The sequence below is a fragment of the Glandiceps talaboti genome, chromosome 4 (assembly GCF_964340395.1).
Source record: "Glandiceps talaboti chromosome 4, keGlaTala1.1, whole genome shotgun sequence".
In the NCBI taxonomy this organism is placed as follows: domain Eukaryota; kingdom Metazoa; phylum Hemichordata; class Enteropneusta; family Spengelidae; genus Glandiceps; species Glandiceps talaboti.
Genome location: NC_135552.1, coordinates 1,642,390 through 1,659,340, shown reverse-complemented (window position 1 = coordinate 1,659,340; position 16,951 = coordinate 1,642,390). Strand labels below are relative to the sequence as shown.

At 34.6% G+C, this 16,951-nt stretch overlaps 1 protein-coding gene across 5 annotated transcripts in view; it reads right to left on the bottom strand.

Moving 5' to 3' along the window:
- LOC144433839 (dihydropyrimidinase-like) overlaps positions 1 to 16,951 on the bottom strand; it is a 137,039-nt gene that overhangs the window by 91,748 nt on the left and 28,340 nt on the right. For 2 of the 5 annotated variants that reach the window (XM_078122217.1, XM_078122216.1), the window contains exon 1: positions 3,758 to 4,590. The exons of 2 other annotated variants lie outside the window; for them this stretch is intronic. In XM_078122217.1, the coding sequence (XP_077978343.1) occupies positions 3,758 to 4,198 (441 nt within the window). In that variant the 5' untranslated portion in view covers positions 4,199 to 4,590. Of the gene's footprint in view, positions 1 to 3,757; positions 4,591 to 9,657; positions 9,683 to 16,951 lie in introns of those variants that run through there. One more of the 5 variants, XM_078122219.1, reaches the window with a different exon arrangement.

Below are 16,951 nucleotides of genomic sequence, written 5' to 3'. Positions count from 1 at the left end.
AATATCGAGGCATCACTGTACCTCAAGGAAAAATTGTTTCACTATTTGGAAGTTTGATGCACGGCGGTACGCGATACAGACCACTGATGGCATAGCGCAGTTTAATTTCCGGGTTGTGGAAGTGTGGTTTTGACATTTATATTGTCGATAATTTTTTACATGTTTTAAAAAGAATATCTACTTTCCTATGTTTGTTGGTACAGTAACATTCCTAAATCATCGAGTTGAATTGTCCAAAGACCAACGTACGTTGGTGGAGGGTCTATGATAAGTTGGCTGATTGAAAATGAACAATATTAATCTAATGGCTATGGTGGTTTTTGAAACCAACAACTGCATAGAGTGTTGACTTTCTTTACTTCTTGTCCATGTCAGACATAGAAAATGACCTAAATCACTTGAAGTGTACGAACCCTGGCCCAGGCAGCCGGTCACAAATGAATCTACCCTGCGCGAGCTTATGGGTTTTGCCTAGTTATGATATTAGTCACCTGAATATCACTGAATTTACAGGAAATTTAAATTAATTTAAACAAAACATTACCACAATTTTCTTGTTATTGATGTATATCTAAATGCAACCAATTGAATTGATATGGTGTTGCTTTCAATATCTGACTTTATTCATGCCTGAATATCATCATACCAAAAATGACACAAAATTGACACTAGTATTACAATTATCTTGTTATTAATGTGTGTAAACATATGAAACCATGATGATGGAAAAAAAATGTTCCACCTGTCCCTCAAAGTTTAGTGTAAGCATATTATAAACTTACAATGTAAAGATATTATTGTTTGTAGCATGACTATCATTAGAGGAAATGTATATTAGTAAGTACCCATGGATTGACATCAACATCTCATTTCAATATTAGACCGCTATTAAGGTCTCTTTCCTTTAACATAACATATATAAGACTTATCATGATTTATAATAATTAATAGTCTGCAATGTTCAAAGTAAAATAATTTTATTCTGAACACTTCAACTTTATTAAATATCATCATATTTGGGGGGTTCGCTATGTCCAATTTCATGGGTACAGTACTACTACATGTATATTTAGGGTATCCAATGTCCAATTTCATGGGTACAGTACTACTACATGTATATTTAGGGTATCCAATGTCCAATTTCATGGGTACAGTACTACTCCATGTATATTTAGGGTATCCAATATCCAATTTCATGTGTACAGTACTACTACATGTATATTTAGGGTATCCAATATCCAATTTCATGGGTACAGTACTACTACATGTATATTTAAGGTATGTAATGTCCAATTTCATGGGTACAGTACTACTACATGTATATTTAGGGTATCCAATATCCAATTTCATGGGTACAGTACTACTACATGTATATTTAGGGTATCCAATATCCAATTTCATGGGTACAGTACTACTACATGTATATTTAGGGTATGCAATGTCCAATGTCATGGGTACAGTACTACTACATTTGGGGTACATTTGTACACAATGTCCAATTTCATTGGTGAAGTACTACTACATTTCATCATTTGGGGTACACAACGTTCAATTTCATGGGTGAAGTACTACTACATTTGGGGTACATTTGTACACAATGTTCTATTTCATGGGTACAGTACTACTACATTTGGGGTATACAACGTTCAATTTCATGGGTACAGTATGATATGATATGATATGATATGTGTTTTATTGTCATATATATACTGATACATATATAATGAAATGTGCATTGATTTTGCGTGTAATGAAAAATTTACAAAAACAATATTCTGTAGAGGACTCCTATTTCTACATTTGGGGTATACAACGTTCAATTTCATGGGTACAGTACAGTACTACTACATTTGGGGTATACAACGTTCAATTTCATGGGTACAGTACTACTACATTTGGGGTACATTTGTACACAATGTTCTATTTCATGGGTACAGTACTTCTACATTTGGGGTATACAACATTCAATTTCATGGGTACAGTACTACTACATTTGGGGTATACAACATTCAATTTCATGGGTACAGTACTACTACATTTGGGGTATACAACGTTCAATTTATGGGTACAGTACAGTACTACTACATTTGGGGTATACAACGTTCAATTTCATGGGTACAGTATACTACATTTGGGGTATACAACGTTCAATTTATGGGTGAAGTACTACTACATTTGGGGTATACAACGTTCAATTTCATGGGTGAAGTACTACTACATTTGGGGTACACAAAGTTCTATTTCATGGGTACAGTACTACTACATTTGGGGTACACAACGTTCAATTTATGGGTGAAGTACTACTACATTTGGGGTACACAACGTTCAATTTATGGGTGAAGTACTACTACATTTGGGGTACACAAAGTTCTATTTCATGGGTACAGACAGTACTACTACATTTGGGGTACATTTGTACACAATGTCCAATTTCATTGGTGAAGTACTACTACATTTCATCATTTGGGGTACACAACATTCTATTTCATGGGTGAAGTACTACTACATTTGGGGTACATTTGTACACAATGTTCTATTTCATGGGTGAAGTACTACTACATTTGGGGTACACAATGTTCTATTTCATGGGTGAAGTACTACTACATTTGGGGTACAGAATGTTCTATTTCATGGGTGAAGTACCACTACATTTCATCATTTGGGGTAGATAACGTTCAATTCATGGGTACACTGTACATTACGTATATATGACATCAAAATCCAATTTAGTGTAAAGGTCTGTTTCAACATAATAGATGTTTTATAATAATAGTGTTACTTTCAAAGTAAAAATTACTTTATTCAGCTAGCTCTATGAAATTTAATTATGATATTTGAGAAAGCAGAATTGTCAGATGATAGATATGATAAGGCTGTGTTTATTACATTACTATGGTTACCATGGTATCAGAGGAGGTCTTTAAGGATCACATCACTTCAGAAATCTGAGTCATCATCATACAAACTTACTGTGTTTGTCAAAATGGCTGACACTATGAGAAGCACTCTTAAGAATAACAAGCCAACAAAAAGGAGCGATATTTATCAGGCTAAATCACTCCAGTATAAAGTCAACAAAGTAATTATGGGAAAATTTCCAAATTCATCAAAAAATAAATGAATAAATTGGAAAAGAAGAAAGAAATTAAAATGTTTTAAGTTTTCAAGTAAAATGTGAGAAATGGAAAACGTAAATTTCAATATTTCAGGACAAATTTGTCACAATAGATTCCTGCCAAAATTGTGAAACAATTTCATCATTTTCTACAATTTTATTTTCATTTTGAATTTATTTTGGCTAAAAAATTGCAAAATGATGTAATTTGTATAAAAATATAATTTAGGAGACGTCACATGTCATACAAATGTACAAGAGGTGATTTGGTTAATTGGGATTTTGAGCATACAGTGTAAGGACATTGTACATCATGTCATCTTATCACACCAGAGTTATGTGTATGAAGGCGAGGTACACGTATCCAGCTGATTAATATTCACAGTGTTAACACAGCTAGCTACATTTACTACAACAAACTATCCTGCCTACATTTTCAGTTTTGTACATGTAATGATGTATAATGGTTTTACAGTAGTGGGTTTGAAAAAATATTTGCCATATAATTGATGGCTTTGTTATAGCCTGACATGGGTGGGTCATGAATGAATGAATGGATGGGTGAATGAAAGCGAATATATTATGCTCTCATGCTAATATGTATGATAGGTGAAACCACATGTTATACAAGTATCACTTTACCAGCATGGGTTTGGCAACATTGGTCTTCCCGATATCAGCTTCTGTTGTGTTTTTGGTATTTTCAGTATCATTGGTATTTTCTTTGGCTTCTGGTTTTCCATTCTGTTTTTTATCAGTTCCATTCTGTGTGGCAGCAGTTGTAGCACCTGGTATTTTATAAGTATCTAAATGTTCTGGGGAAGCTCGATACATCGCCCCTTTGTCTGGGAGCTTGAGGGTACGATCTATCTCCTCAAAGACCGGTTCCGCATCCCTGCGTAATCCTATGGGTAATGACCCCATTTTTTCAGTCACCGTGTTGAACATGGAATCAGTCAGTTTTCGTGCAGGGCCAATTCCTTGACCTTCCCTAGAGCCCTCACCCATTTGGTGAAATACTGCTTCAGGATGCTCTTCCTTCTTTTTATCACCTTTCTTGTCCTCTTCTGGGGGTTCTGCCATCTTTGTATACTTGGGATGGCAGGCTGAGCAGATACTTGTCAAATTTGGCTTCCACAGGATGGCAGTTAGTGGGTATTCAACAAGGATAAAACCAGTGGGAAGGGTGACAAGGAGACTGTATATACACACCACTAACTAGAATCCTTACAACTGTAACATTGCACACAATGGTGGGTGGAAATCACAAGGTGGCAGTCCAAGCGTGTTTAGTAAGCGACGGTGAATGTAATACTATTATTCATCCTTCTTCATGTATTCACATCACATCTATATTCTTGTGACGTGCTGTGCACACACTCACATTCCCAGCAATCTCTCTGTTGCCAGTACATGTACATCAACGATGACGGCAGACACACTGTCTGTCTACTTGCTCACAATTATATGCTAAACACCCAACTACAGGGCAGGTCAAAATGAAAAACCTGTCACTCTGCTCTGCCTAACTGCTCCAGTAATCTCACTAGACCTCCAGTGAACAATTACAGCAACGTTTGCACACACAATACATTATTTAAGGGCTTCCAAGTCCAATTATCATAATAATATGACAGAGGCCTACAGCAGGCAATCTCATTCCCATCTATATCAAATCTTTAATGTACTTGTGCATATATTCATCAATCATTAAGTAAACACAAATGTCATATCATCTTAAATAATACCAAATTTTGAACCCCCCACAAAAAATACCTGTAAATGCACAAAAACAAGCTTAAAATTCTATAATTTTTGAAAACACTCTAATTTCTCTAAATCTGAGTTTCTAGTTTTTTTTAATTCTGTGGATCACTCCCCTAACACAATAATGAAAGGAGATACTGGCTATATACGTCAGGCATTTTTTAATTTATTTTTGTCCATAGCTTTGTGCCCTTGATATAGGCTATCATTAACTAACCAATCCTCCACTATAGCATACTGGCCTTTTACTAACAGTATCGATTTCATATCTACTGCACACACTCAGTCTAAAATCAAAATGACATTACTGACTCAAATGACGATAGCAAATTTTAACATTCCTGATCATGACTCACATTGACGATAAAATTAAATTTTAGGAGGAAAATTTTGGTTTCATATTGCATGAACTGTGACTTCTGATTTGAATTAATCGACTACATTTAAGCAATGATTCATTCATAGTTTTAAAAATAATTTCTGACAATTCAGATAAAAAGATCAATTGTCTACGCAATTACGCTCATTATGAAAACCAGACGATATTTCCGTCAAGACCTCCTAGGTTGACAGAAAAACCAGACGATATTTCTGTCAAGACCTCCTAGGTTGACAGAAAAACCAAGTAGCCTACCTAAGGATAGATTTATTCAATATTTATTCTAAATGAGTAATGCACATGTTTTATTGCTGTAATATTGATTGTTTTATAAATATTTGCTGTCATTTTTGTTTATATAATGTTGTGTCCAAAAACTTTCACATATTAAAATGAACATGGCTATTACTAAAAATACAATTTTATGGTTCATTACTACATCATACTTTAGCAGATTTAAAACTGTCAATATTGACTATAATTGTATTCATACATCCTTTGCAGTAGTAACATTTTATAATCAATAAATCTGTCTACAAATTTTAAAATATTCTTTTGCAAAACAAGAACCATACTCCTGAGAAAATGCCTGACATATTTTCAACCATTGCTAAAAAAATTAAATTTGACTTGATGAAAATTGAATGGATTTCTGTATTAGTTTTCAACACAACTACATGTGTTCATTTGATTCAAGTACATGTAACTTGGCTGGCTTAATTATATCTGGCCTTCAAAATTAGATGTTTCAAATTATAATGAGCAGTGCATATTAAACCTGTGTAAGGGCCTGATGTAATACACTTGACCAGTAAACTAGATGAACTATGACCTGAGCTAAGAATGGAATGTGAATAGATGGTGTGGCTTCAATTTGTGTGTGTTGGATAATTGTTGTTGTTTCTGTATGTTGTTTTTGACTCTAGATAATGTATTTTATACATTATTTTATGTAAAATAAAAAATACTATACTATTGAGTACTGAAGTAGTGTATTGTGTCGATTATAAGGAGTGGAATGTGTCTTGTACCGTAAATGTAGTTGTGTGTGGGTGGGTGTGTTAATATAATGCCATTGAGTACCGATAATAAGAACTATATCAATTTTTATACCTAGAAGGACAACTGAGGAGTTGTACTGCTTTGTTCTAACCCCCTAACAGTAACTCTTGTAAGAGTCACAACAATAGCAATATAAAATACCCAAACCATTTCATCTATAGATATAAGATGTAACAGTACATGTAGTCTATAGCAATCTATTTCATCTATACATGATGTAACAGTACATTTAGTCTATAGCAATCTATTTCATCTATACATGATGTAACAGTACATTTAGTCTATAGCAATCTATTTCATCTATACACGGTGTAACAGTACATGAAGTCTATAGAAATCTATTTCATCTATACATGATGTAACAGTACATGTAGTCTATAGCAATCTATTTCATCTATACACGGTGTAACAGTACATGTAGTCTATAGCAATCTATTTCATCTATGCACGATGTAACAGTACATGTAGTCTATAGCAATCTATTTCATCTATACACGATGTAACAGTACATGAAGTCTATAGCAATCTATTTCATCTATACATGATGTAACAGTACATTTAGTCTATAGCAATCTATTTCATCTATACATGATGTAACAGTACATGTAGTCTATAGCAATCTATTTCATCTATACACGGTGTAACAGTACATGTAGTCTATAGCAATCTATTTCATCTATGCACGATGTAACAGTACATGTAGTCTATAGCAATCTATTTCATCTATACACGGTGTAACAGTACATGTAGTCTATAGCAATCTATTTCATCTATGCACGATGTAACAGTACATGTAGTCTATAGCAATCTATTTCATCTATACACGGTGTAACAGTACATGTAGTCTATAGCAATCTATTTCATCTATACACGATGTAACAGTACATGAAGTCTATAGCAATCTATTTCATCTATACATGATGTAACAGTACATGTAGTCTATAGCAATTTATTTCATCCATACATGATGTAACAGTACATGAAGTCTATAGCAATCTATTTCATCTATACATGATGTAACAGTACATGTAGTCTATAGCAATCTATTTCATCTATACATGATGTAACAGTACATGTAGTCTATAGCAATCTATTTCATCTGCACAAGGTGTATGTATGTATGTATGTATGTATGTATGTATGTATGTATGTATGTATGTATGTATGTATGTATGTATGTATGTATGTATGTACATGTATGTCTCACTTTACATGTACAATGTATGTACCTGTGTGTTAGGGTGACAAGTGAGTCTTTGTATAATTCCAATATGCTATACCCTACACCCTACATACTGATATCTGATGTACAAAATCTAAATTTATAAAATTTATGGAATACATGATTGCATTGAAACACAACATATCAGTGAAATACATGTAAATTGCATTCAGCCATACATGTACGTGTATGGGGCATGCCACTAGAGGGAGCTATTTTGGGGTGGGGGAAGACTGTCCAGCCTTTTTGCTAAATTTAAAAACTTTTTGAATAAATGTTGTACACAAGTGTTTCAAAACAGATAATCTACTCTCAAGTCAATTTTTGCTTCTAATGGTTGAATTCTGAAACTTTCAGAAACACTATTTAAGTTTGCAGCAATACTGGTGCAGTATATAATTAACTTTCTACATTATCATGTACATGTGTAACATTGCAGAAAATCGCATTTTGACTGATTATATATTCCTTCCCAGTTTCAAAGGTCAAAAGGTCATAAGCTGCCCACATGAGAAATAGAAAGAGAGGTTACTGGGAACAGCTTCAGTTTGATGAGATCACCCACTATGAGTCTCACATAAGGTTCTTTTAGAATGTCATGAAAAGAGACAATTAACATCATTAATGTGCTTACATGTAAGTGTGGTTGATTCACAGAGAAACCCCATCACTGTACACAGAGTGATAAAATCAAGTAACAATGCTATAGCCACATTCAATTCAGAGCATGAGAAATTGACATAAATGACACGGTGACCACATGACAAACTCTGGTGCGCATCATTCATAGTGTCATTTGATTTCCTAATATTCAGGCATTGTTGCATTTCCCTACGTTCAAACAGTTTGTAGAGTGCAGTAACCATGTAAAAGTAACATTTTCAGATCAAACTATAGCTTACATTCTATACTTAGTACACTTTGTAAACATCACACTACGGTAAATTGAAAGATCATGATTTTTTTCAACTTGTCAATCATGCTCAAGTACATGTACATATACGGTCTGCCATGTTATTGTTTTTGTCATTGTCATAGACTCTCTCACAGTCCTCAGGAGCATGTTGAAAAGGCCGTTTTGTATGTACCGATATCTAATGCATGTTATTGTACTCAAATATCCTTGTACTGTGGGCCCTCATTGACTGGATGTACATAGGGCAATTAAAATGGAGCACTGCTGTAACATGTCAGTGAGTGATTAGCCCTATGTTACCTTATTTTGGCTAAAAATACTAGATTGCAATATTTAATTTGTGTAACAATTTGTGAAAATTTGCAAACAAAATGGCTGCTAGGCGGCCATATTGGATCGTATCATGAAACAAATTGACATGCATATGTTGCCCCTGTACCAAGTTTGAAAAAAATCCGTCCAGGCATCTCCAAGAAACGGCTGCGGACGGACGGACAGACGGACGGACAGAACCCAATCCATAAGTCCCCGTCCCGGACTTCGTCTGGCGGGGACTAACAAGCTGATATTCATTTGTTCAAAGTTGAAATTAACAAATCTATATCTCTATATTTTTTGAACATGATTGCACTCAATTTGGCTATCATAGGTTTGGTTGGTGGGACCATACTTACTTTAAAATGGCAAACTCGATATAAAGTGAATGACCATTGGGCCACTGTGACATGCTAAAATACCCAACTTTTAAAAAATTGGGCAGGTAGAAATTGTGGTTGGGCATGTACATTGTGTAATTGTTAAAGTTAACAGCCCAATGGGCAAGTGGGCATGTAATTGTTAAAGTTAACAGCCCAATGGGCAGGTGGGCATGTAATTGTTAAAGTTACCAGCCCAATGGGCAGGTGGGCATGTAATTTTTAAAGTTAACAGCCCAATGGGCAGGTGGGCATGTAATTTTTAAAGTTAACAGCCCAATGGGCAGGTGGGCATGTAATTTTTAAAGTTACCAGCCCAATGGGCAGGTGGGCAAAAAAACTTAATTTTGAGGCCTGATAAAGAGCTGTTAACTACAGTAATTATTAGGTCATGTGTTTAGAACCATTTATTTAGGTCTAAATCATAAATATATGAGTTGCTCATGTTTGAAATCGGAACATTCTATTATGTTAATTACTAAGATAATACATATAAATTACCTTCATTTTCACAGCCAGTCAGTTGCTATGGAAACAAATAACTGATTATTTAGAGCAAAGAGAATCTCAGAGAGACAACTTTGTACAGTGATAACTCATAATAGCCAATGCAATGTGTCCATAAAATTCAAACTCACTTGTTACTAGGCAACGGGTCAAGGGTATAAAGTAAAGATGTTAATTTCTTGCAGCCTTGTCATTCACTAAGAGGTCACAACAAGGTGACAAATGCAGGTAGCTATGGCAACATGCAACATGCAGGGCAACATGGGCATGGTGGCTACAGACGGTAGCTACGGCAACATGGGTATGGTTCCTACTAGATGACATTATTTTCAGACAAAATGTTGAAGTCAGACATGACTCACCAGGTGCTCCCTTAGCTATTTGACTACAAATATGTAATTGGGACATGATGATTGACACTTGATAGCTTTATACTTTGGCACTGCATGTATAAAGATCACTGTACATGTACATCTATCTACGTACATTTTATCAAATGATATGTTATAAAACTTGTAATAAATGTATACTTGAATTGATTATACACCTCACACAGTTTTAAGTGGGTGGGTAAAAAGTGTATCACAGTATAATCAATTCAAGTATACATTTATTACAAATTTTATTCTGAAATTTGCTAAACATTTGCTTTCGTTATTCTTATTCAATAATTACTTGTCAGTATTTGACATACAATGTAGTACATGTATGTAATGTGTTCATAACCTTGAACATGGTGAGTCAAAGTCATATTTTAAATGTTACATACATAAATTGAAACATGATGTACATTTATGGTACACTATATATAGAAGTATACTTACACATGATGTACATATAGGTACAGGTACACGTAGTTTTGAGATTTAAAGTTTGATACCAAATTCACTTGACAAAAGACAGACAGAAATTTCACCTTGAACCAAGCTATGTTTACAGGCAACCTTAAGTAGAGATTAAATCAGCTGACACTGACATGCACTTGCTACATCATGTTAAATACCCCATAACATTTTTAATGATTTAATGAGATCAATGTTAACTTGTGTATGAATTCCTGATATTATCTTTGCAATATATGTGATCATTTGGCTGTTGCCATGAGCGTGGTCTTGTTGCTAGGCATATTTACATACATTTTTTGAATGTTTATTCAATTGTCTATTAATCCCCGTTGTAATCTTCGCAATATATGTGGTCATTTGGCTGTTGCTATGGGCGTGGTCTTGTTGCTAGGCACATTTGCATACATTTTTTGAATGTTTATTCATTTGTCTTTCAATTCCTATTGCTATCTTTGCAATATATGTAATTATTTGGCTGTTGCTATGGGTGTGGTCTTGTTGCTAGGCAAATTTACATACATTTTTAGAATGTTTATTCATTTGTCTATCAATCCCTGTTGTTATCTTTGTGAAATACATAACCGTTTGGCTCTTGCTATGGGCGTGGTCATGGTTGGTAGGGTATTTGCATAATTTTTTTTGAATGTTTACTCATTTGCCTACCAGATGATGTTGGTATTTGGCTGTTGCTATGGGTGTGGTCTTGTTGCTAGGCAAATTTACATACATTTTTAGAATGTTTATTCATTTGTCTATCAATCCCTGTTATCTCTGAAATACACGACCGTTTGGCTGTTGCTAAGGGCGTGGTCATGGTCGCTAGGGCCAATTTTGTTAAAATGTTTTGAAGAAAATGTGTTTCAGACTCGGTGACCAAGTACCTTTGAGATATAAGTTTTTGACCAAAAATGAACATTTTTACACCTAATTTGCATATCACTCATGGAATCATTGTATGCTTAACATTCTTCATCTATACATCCCTAGATGCATTCCCATTAAATTTCAGCCAAATCTGCTCAGTAGTTTTGGAATTATAGATTTTTAACCAAAAAGGCACATTTTTAGCCCTAATTTGCATATCACTGATGGAGTCATGATGTCATACACAAATGTTACTTTCTACCTCCTTAACAATGTTCCCACCAAATTTCACACCAATCTGCCCAGTAGTTTCTGAGTTTAAGTTTTTTGACCAAAAATCACATTTTTTGACCCAAATCACACACCTGTGATGCTATCAATTTGATTTGAACATTTCCCAACTAGACACCCAAGGTAACGGACCCACCAAATAACGTGGCAATCGGTTCAGCGGTTTTTGACTTTAAGTTGTTTACACACACACACACACACACACACACACACACACACACACACACACACACACACACACACACACACACACAGACACACACACACACACAGACACAGACAGACAGACGCCGGGCGATCCCTTTAGCACTATTGAACCTCAGTTCAATTGTGCTAATAAAACTATAAAACTTCTGCCTCCTATACAATAGTAGTACATTATAATCTGCCTATTTTAAAAGAAAACCATAACCCTGATTTGCATATCACTCATGGGATCATCATGTAATTAATATCACTTGATCTGTGTATGTAAGAAACATCCCTGTGAAATTTCAGCTAAATCAGACAATTACTTTGGAATTAAAGGCTTTTTACCAAAAACACACCCTACACTCCATCTTGACCAAATTTCAGGTGATTACACCCAGTGGATTTTGAGTTTAAGTTTTCTGACCAAAAATCACACACTTACATGTATGATGCAATCGTTTTGCTTTGAACAATTTCCCAACCACACACACACACACACACACACACACACACACACACAGGACAGACAGACACACACACACACACACACACACACACACACACACACACAAACACACACACACAGGACAGACAGACACCATACCATGCCTATAGCACTACTGAAACTTCAGTTGTGCTAAAAAAATTCTGTATAGCATACATTACCAATGAATAGTGTACATGTATAGCATTATGTACATTACATGTACATACAATCCTTCAAACCTGTCATGTACATGCACATGTACCTCAACTGTTCGGAAATGATGTCAGACAAATTTACATGATACATACACTTTCAGAAAATGGCAGTGGCCTAAACATCAGGAATTAAGAAAAGTTTTATAGTTTTATAGTTTTTAGTCACTGCCCAAAAAAATCTGATTTAGTACTACAGATATTTAAAGTGATATGCAAAGTATGACATGAACACTGCCCTCATGTGGCCATTATAAATGTACATGTACTTAGTGCTCCAATCAACTTCCTGTGCAGAAGCCCTCATTTTACATCATGTGATCTGATCTACATTTACTCCAATCGACAGTTCCTCTTTGTAGAATCCATCATTTTAATCATGTGATCTGATCTACTCCAATCAACAGTTCCCATGTGTACAATCCATCATTTTACATCATGTGATCTGATCTACTCCAATCAACAGCTCCCCTGTGCAGATTCCATTATTTTACAAAAATGTACATCATGTGATCTGATCTCCACCAATCAACAGTTCCTGTGTGTACAATCCATCATTTTACATCATGTGATCTGATCTACTCCAATCAACAGCTCCCCTGTGTAGATTCCATTATTTTACAAAAATGTACATCATGTGATCTGATCTGATCTCCACCAATCAACAGTTCCCGTGTGTAGAATCCATCATTTTACATCATGTGATCTGATTTACTCCAATCACCAGCTCCCCTGTGTAGATTTCATCATTTTACATCCTGTGAACTGATGACTCACTCATTGACAATGAACAGGAATCAGGGCATGGATATGATAATACATGTATCATTGTATGTAAAAAAGGTTTTTGACTGAATTCTGACATGTAGATTTAAAGTACATCCTGTATTTGTTTTTTGTTGACGGAACTTTGTGATATTTACTAAATACATATAGGGAGGTGGTTGATATTTACTAAATACATATAGGGAGGTGGTTGATATTTACTAAATACATATAGGGAGGTGGTTGATATTTACTAAATACATATAGGCAGGTGGTTGATATTTACTAAATACATATAGGGAGGTGGTTGATATTTACTAAATACATATAGGGAGGTGGTTGATATTTACTAAATACATATAGGGAGGTGGTTGATATTTACTAAATAAATATAGGGAGGTGGTTGATATTTACTAAATACATATAGGGAGGTGGTTGATATTTACTAAATACATATAGGGAGGTGGTTGATATTTACTAAATAAATATAGGGAGGTGGTTGATATTTACTAAATACATATAGGGAGGTGGTTGATATTTACTAAATACATATAGGGAGGTGGTTGATATTTACTAAATACATATAGGGAGGTGGTTGATATTTACTAAATACATATAGGGAGGTGGTTGATATTTACTAAATACATGTAGGGAGGTGGTTGATATTTACTAAATACATATAGGGAGGTGGTTGATATTTACTAAATACATATAGGGAGGTGGTTGATATTTACTAAATACATATAGGGAGGTGGTTGATATTTACTAAATACATATAGGGAGGTGGTTGATATTTACTAAATACATATAGGGAGGTGGTTGATATTTACTAAATACATATAGGGAGGTGGTTGATATTTACTAAATACATGTAGGGAGGTGGTTGATATTTACTAAATACATATATGGAGGTGGTTGATATTTACTAAATACATATAGGGAGGTGGTTGATATTTACTAAATACATATAGGGAGGTGGTTGATATTTACTAAATACATATAGGGAGGTGGTTGATATTTACTAAATACATATAGGGAGGTGGTTGATATTTACTAAATACATATAGGGAGGTGGTTGATATTTACTAAATACATATAGGGAGGTGGTTGATATTTACTAAATACATATATGGAGGTGGTTGATATTTACTAAATACATATAGGGAGGTGGTTGATATTTACTAAATACATATAGGGAGGTGGTTGATATTTACTAAATACATATAGGGAGGTGGTTGATATTTACTAAATACATATAGGGAGGTGGTTGATATTTTGACATCTTTCCTTTGTTGACATCAACAAAAGTCAAATGTTATAGTTTAGATATTTTATTAATATTAGCCTTATTTCATAAATGTAATAGTAAAATTTGACCACTCATTTTTCTATTGAGGAATGTAATAAAATATACTATTTGTATAACCACAAATTTTCCTGGTTGCCTTTTTTGAAATACGATACATGTAGTAAGCTTTCCCCAATCATAAGTTTGCAGGATCACTAAAAATTTGATATTTCCCTATAAATAGACTAGTTATGTTTATAAATGAATCCATATTGATAAACAAATATTATATCACTTACTTCTAGCAATACAAAATTGTTAAATTGAAATACCAGTTATTGTCAAGAACATGTATGAATATCCTACACATACATTAATTTTGTACATGTACATGTAGATGGTTTTTAACACCAAAATCATAACTTAGGCCTCTGCCAGACAAATTGTCTGATGACTAATATACAAAATATCTTACTATAGCTTAGCTAGTACACATATTTACATCTCTGCAGATTATCAATGCAGTGTAACTACATAAGGCAATGGTATTAATGAATGATGTATATCGAGTACTATACAAATGTACATGTACAGTATTAATACACATACAATTGTACCCATAATTAACATACATGTATGTCATTGTCAGTGACGGTGTACATCTCTACAAAGTATACATGTACAACCAGCGTGCGAAATTAACGCCGGTCCTTCGGCCCAAGACCAACAGATTTCCGTTCGGACCGACAGTTTTTCAGAATTACAACAACGTATCGGTCCTTATGACCGACTGAAATTTGGAATAAATATTCAAAGATATATCCAATTTCACCTACATGAATCTGATCTTGTGTTACCTATTTTACTCTCGACATCATCTCGTTCAAGTCAAGCGACGCTCGCTACGTGTTGTTGTCAATGTTGATAGCATGTCTACACATGACGTAGCATACAGCATTTAATTATGTTAGCAAACACATGATTGACCGAATTTCTCCAATTATTTGTGTCTTGACTAATCAGAACGTCTTAGACATTCAGATCCATTTTACACATTCAGCGCATGCGTCTTTTCCCACCATGATATAGTAATTGTTGTAAAGTTTACTAAGTGTATGAAACTTTTAACGTGTTTGAGACAGTTCCACGTTGTATTTATAAAGTATGTGGCGATATTTAGAAGGCAGCAATGAGCTTCCAAAGAAGAAGACGAATTTAAACAGACACTGTTTTTTAAAGGCTGGTATTAAAGCCGGTAAATGGTAGCGGGTTTCCCGATCAATTTACCGGAGTTCCCCATGTGTGTGGCCATGATCAAAACAAACTGACGGAAAACATATAAACTACTCTGAAAATGATGTTTTAACTAATAAAGAAGGCAGATACACTTCGTAAAATATCTTCAGTACGATAGGTTTTTTTTGTAAAACAGTAAAAAAATGCGTAGTCTGATTGCTTTCAACTTGATTCATATGATAATGTATGTCCTGTCATGTTGTAATCAACGTAGAAATGTTGCATTTTTGTTGCCATTGTTGTATGTGGAAAATTACTGCATCATGCCAAACACGGGTACATATAGTGGATGACACATTACAGTACAGTTACCATATCACGCTTCCACGTCAAAAAAACTTGCATTGTAAGACATGTTTAGCCATAGTTCTCTTCATCATGGTCAGATTTCTTACACAAACAGTCGAGTCAGAGACGATACTCAATACACCACTGTATGGTGTACGGGTAGGGCTTTATTGGGGGGGGGGGGGGTTTCAGTACATATTTGAAGGAAGACGAAACCGCTCCGTGTCACTTTTGTGGATGGAAATTGAAATAAAGTGAATACACAGTTTTCTAGAGGGATAGTTATGCGACAAAACTTTCTGCCATGATGATTTTGTGGGTCTACGTTAGCTAAGAGTTGGAAAGCTACATCAGCTGTTGCCACAGACGATGAATCTGACTTTGGATATGTGATTCAGAATTTAGTGAATCGTACAGAGAGGAAGGAGAGGACTGTGATCTCTTAGAGATTGCAGATAATGTAGATTTATTGATTCATTCACCCATATTATCTACAATCTATGGATATGTATTTCTATGGTGGAATGAATACATTCAGTCTCAGACCACTATAGTCTATAGGAACAGATTATGCGAGAATGAATATTCATAGTCTCTGGGTTCATAGTTACAAATGAAAATCTCTTCTCATAGAGTCAAATATTACTTGGTAGTGAATCAAAATTTACTTCCAAGTTATTTGTTTACTCTGTGAGTGGAAATTTTATGAATTAATAATGGATAGTGAACAATTAGTTGTACTCTCTTTTACTTTAGTATA